The sequence below is a fragment of the Limulus polyphemus genome, unplaced genomic scaffold (assembly GCF_000517525.1).
Source record: "Limulus polyphemus unplaced genomic scaffold, Limulus_polyphemus-2.1.2 Scaffold736, whole genome shotgun sequence".
Taxonomy (NCBI): Eukaryota; Metazoa; Arthropoda; class Merostomata; order Xiphosura; family Limulidae; genus Limulus; species Limulus polyphemus.
Genome location: NW_013666346.1, coordinates 119,544 through 122,557, shown reverse-complemented (window position 1 = coordinate 122,557; position 3,014 = coordinate 119,544). Strand labels below are relative to the sequence as shown.

General features: G+C 34.9%; 1 protein-coding gene across 1 annotated transcript in view; it reads left to right on the top strand.

The window, feature by feature from the left end:
• Window positions 1-3,014, top strand: part of LOC106460255 (MAM and LDL-receptor class A domain-containing protein 1-like) — an 83,473-nt gene that overhangs the window by 10,895 nt on the left and 69,564 nt on the right. The window contains exons 5-7 of the mRNA XM_022386924.1: window positions 546-806; window positions 1,317-1,604; window positions 1,757-1,857. Of these exons, the coding sequence (XP_022242632.1) occupies window positions 546-806; window positions 1,317-1,604; window positions 1,757-1,857 (650 nt within the window). The remainder of the gene's footprint in view (window positions 1-545; window positions 807-1,316; window positions 1,605-1,756; window positions 1,858-3,014) is intronic.

Below are 3,014 nucleotides of genomic sequence, written 5' to 3'. Positions count from 1 at the left end.
CGAATATCGAAACCCAGTTTATAGCGTTCTAAACCTACAGACTTACCGCTGAGCCACTGGTGAGCTATAAATAAAACCTACACAGTGGACTATCAGTGCTGTGCCCACCACGAATATCGAAACCCAGTTTGTAGCGTTCTAAACCTACAGACTTACCGCTGAGCCACTGGTGAGCTATAAATAAAACCTACACAGTTGAACTATTTGTGCTGTGCCCACCACGAATATCGAAACTCAGTTTGTACCGTTCTAAACCTACAGACTTACCGCTGAGCCACTGGTGAGCTATAAATAAAACAGATCCGAAATTATGAAAAGAAAGGTTTTAAATTTTATATTAGTAAACGTTGTCGCTAGTAATTGCATCAGACCTTATATTCCAATGAGGTACTGTATCACTTCAGTCCATATAGTCCATCAATATTTCTACTTTTAAGATTTTTCCTCTCTCGTTGCAATTAACATTGTCAAGACTTTTACAAAAATCGTTATTATTTGTGTGGTTATTAGTTTACATTCATGTCCACGTTTTGAAATGTTTGCAGCGGTACAAGTTCCTCCATACTTCGTGGAGCGTCCACCTTCAAGGGTCAATATTATCTATAGCGACAACCTAACATTGGAGTGTGTTGCCGGCGGTGAACCCGCGCCCACTGTACAATGGAGAAACGGCTCCAAAGTTCTGGTTGAAGGGGAGTATGAGGCTGTATTAAACGTCAAGGGGATTTGGACAGAGCATACGTTGACCTGTTTTGTCTCGTCTCCGCTTGGAACTCTCACTGCTGACACCAAAGTGATATTATCACGTAAGTCAACATGTTTCAGTTTACCTTCTGTTCTCATAGCGCCCAGCAATTTCTGTTGTCTTCTAACTTGCAGAATGCTCGTCAAATGTAGTATTTCATATCAACATTAAAATTTAAGGGCTAAAGAAGTATATGTTAAAGATAATTTATCAATAACATCAAGTGACAAAGTGACATTAAAACGCTGGAAGGGTTAAAAAAAGTGTAAGCCAACAATGCACTATTAAATGGTAGTTAGTAATAGAGGAATTAAAAGATTAAAATGTCATTATTACACAATTATATGGTAGTTGGGAAGAGAGGAATTATAAGAATAAAATGCCATAGTAGATGAAAGAAGATGGAGTCCATAAAACCTTCAAATCCAGTCCAATCTGCCCATCTTAAAACCCCTCTAAAATAAGAAAAATATGTGATTTTTTGCAACATATTTATACACTGTAGAGTTGGTTAAAAGACCGCTCTTTAGCTGTTTCGATGAAAATGTGTTATGTTTTATATTTGTTGTAGGTTTTCACGAGACACCAACACACCTGGAAGCTGTTCACGTCAATCAGACATCTGTGACAATTTCGTGGCGATTCAACAAAGAAAGAGAAACGTTCCCTCCAACACACTATATCATCCAGTACAAAGATTCTTATTCTACCCGGTATTTAGAAGCTACATCGACAAACTTAACTGCTACGATATCGAATCTCACTCCGTTTAATGAATATGTTTTCTACGTCCTAGCTGTGAACAAACTTGGTTTTAGTGAACCTAGCGCCCCGTTGACGGTGAAAACTAAAACAGGAGGTAAGAAAAAACTATCCATTCTCTCCTTTCTATATATAGATATATATATAGGTGATAGTTTATTTCACTGTAGAATTTAATACTCAGAGTTTGGATTGTTGTTGTTTTTTACCTGCTTTTTGTTTTAATATCGCTTACTCTTGTATTTTAAGTCCCTGCCACTGCCCCGCAAGATGTCCAGGTACGGGTGGACAGTGAAACAACAGTAGAATTGTCATGGAAACCACCCAGGGAAGCGAACGGGATAATCCAGGTAAGAGCCACATATTTGATGTGGTTAGTTAGAGCAGTAGTGATTAGTTAGAGTAGTTTCGTGTTAAAGTTTGCTGCGTAATGAAGACTTATGCTGATTTTATATTTTATTTTTTGAGAAGATACAAAAATATTTTTGGGATAACATTTTTTTTAATCTCAAGTACTCTTTATATCTCTAAACGTGTTTTATCATTGCTTTGTTTTTTTTTATGTTTCTCAAAAGTTTGATGCAAATAGATGACCAAAATTACTGAATAAATAATAAAGGGACTGTAGAAATTCTAAGGGAACTTTGCTTTTCACCTCAATTGAAAAAACAAAACAAAAATACATGTTATAATGGTTCATAATGAATTATTCTTATACATTACAATGTTGTTGTTTTTTCGTTCCAATGACTGTTACTTAAAAAATAAACTTTTATCTATATGGTTGTAATTTAAGATTATTTACGTACTTGATATCCAAGAAAATAAAAACAGTTTTAAGGCATGGCTTTTCTAATTAACGTAAATTTTAAAAAGGAATCTTATCGTCATTCCTACAAGTTCATTTAATCACTTCTACGGCATTTTCATGAATGCATAATGTTTGCACTTTCATGTTCTTTTGAAGTACATATTAAGTTCATTAAAAAATGCAAAAGTAAAGAACTGTAGAGATCGCTTAAAATCCACATAACAATCAATTTGACCGAATGCATCCATAAGACAACTCAATATTAATTGTTTCATTTGAAGTCGAGAATAATGTAGAAATATGTATTACACTTATAAGTAATTCCAAGCCAGTTGCAACAAGAATTGTACACGAACTTTATGTGTTGTTTTTCTGATTTAGGTATTTCTGTGTGTTTGTGGACAAATATAATACCTCTCACGCTACAAACAAAGTTTAGATCTAAGAAGTGATTGTCAAAACGGGGGGATATGGCTCTAGTCCAAACTGTTTGTCCGTGTTGGAGAATCAAAATATTTTTATAGACATAAAAAGTGATTGTCAAAACTGGGGGGTATGGTTCTAGACCAATCTATTAGTCCGTGTTGGAGAATCAAAATATTTTTATAGACATAAAAAGTGATTGTCAAAACTGGGGGGTATGGTTCTAGACCAATCTATTAGTCCGTGTTGGAGAATCAAAATATTTTTATAGAC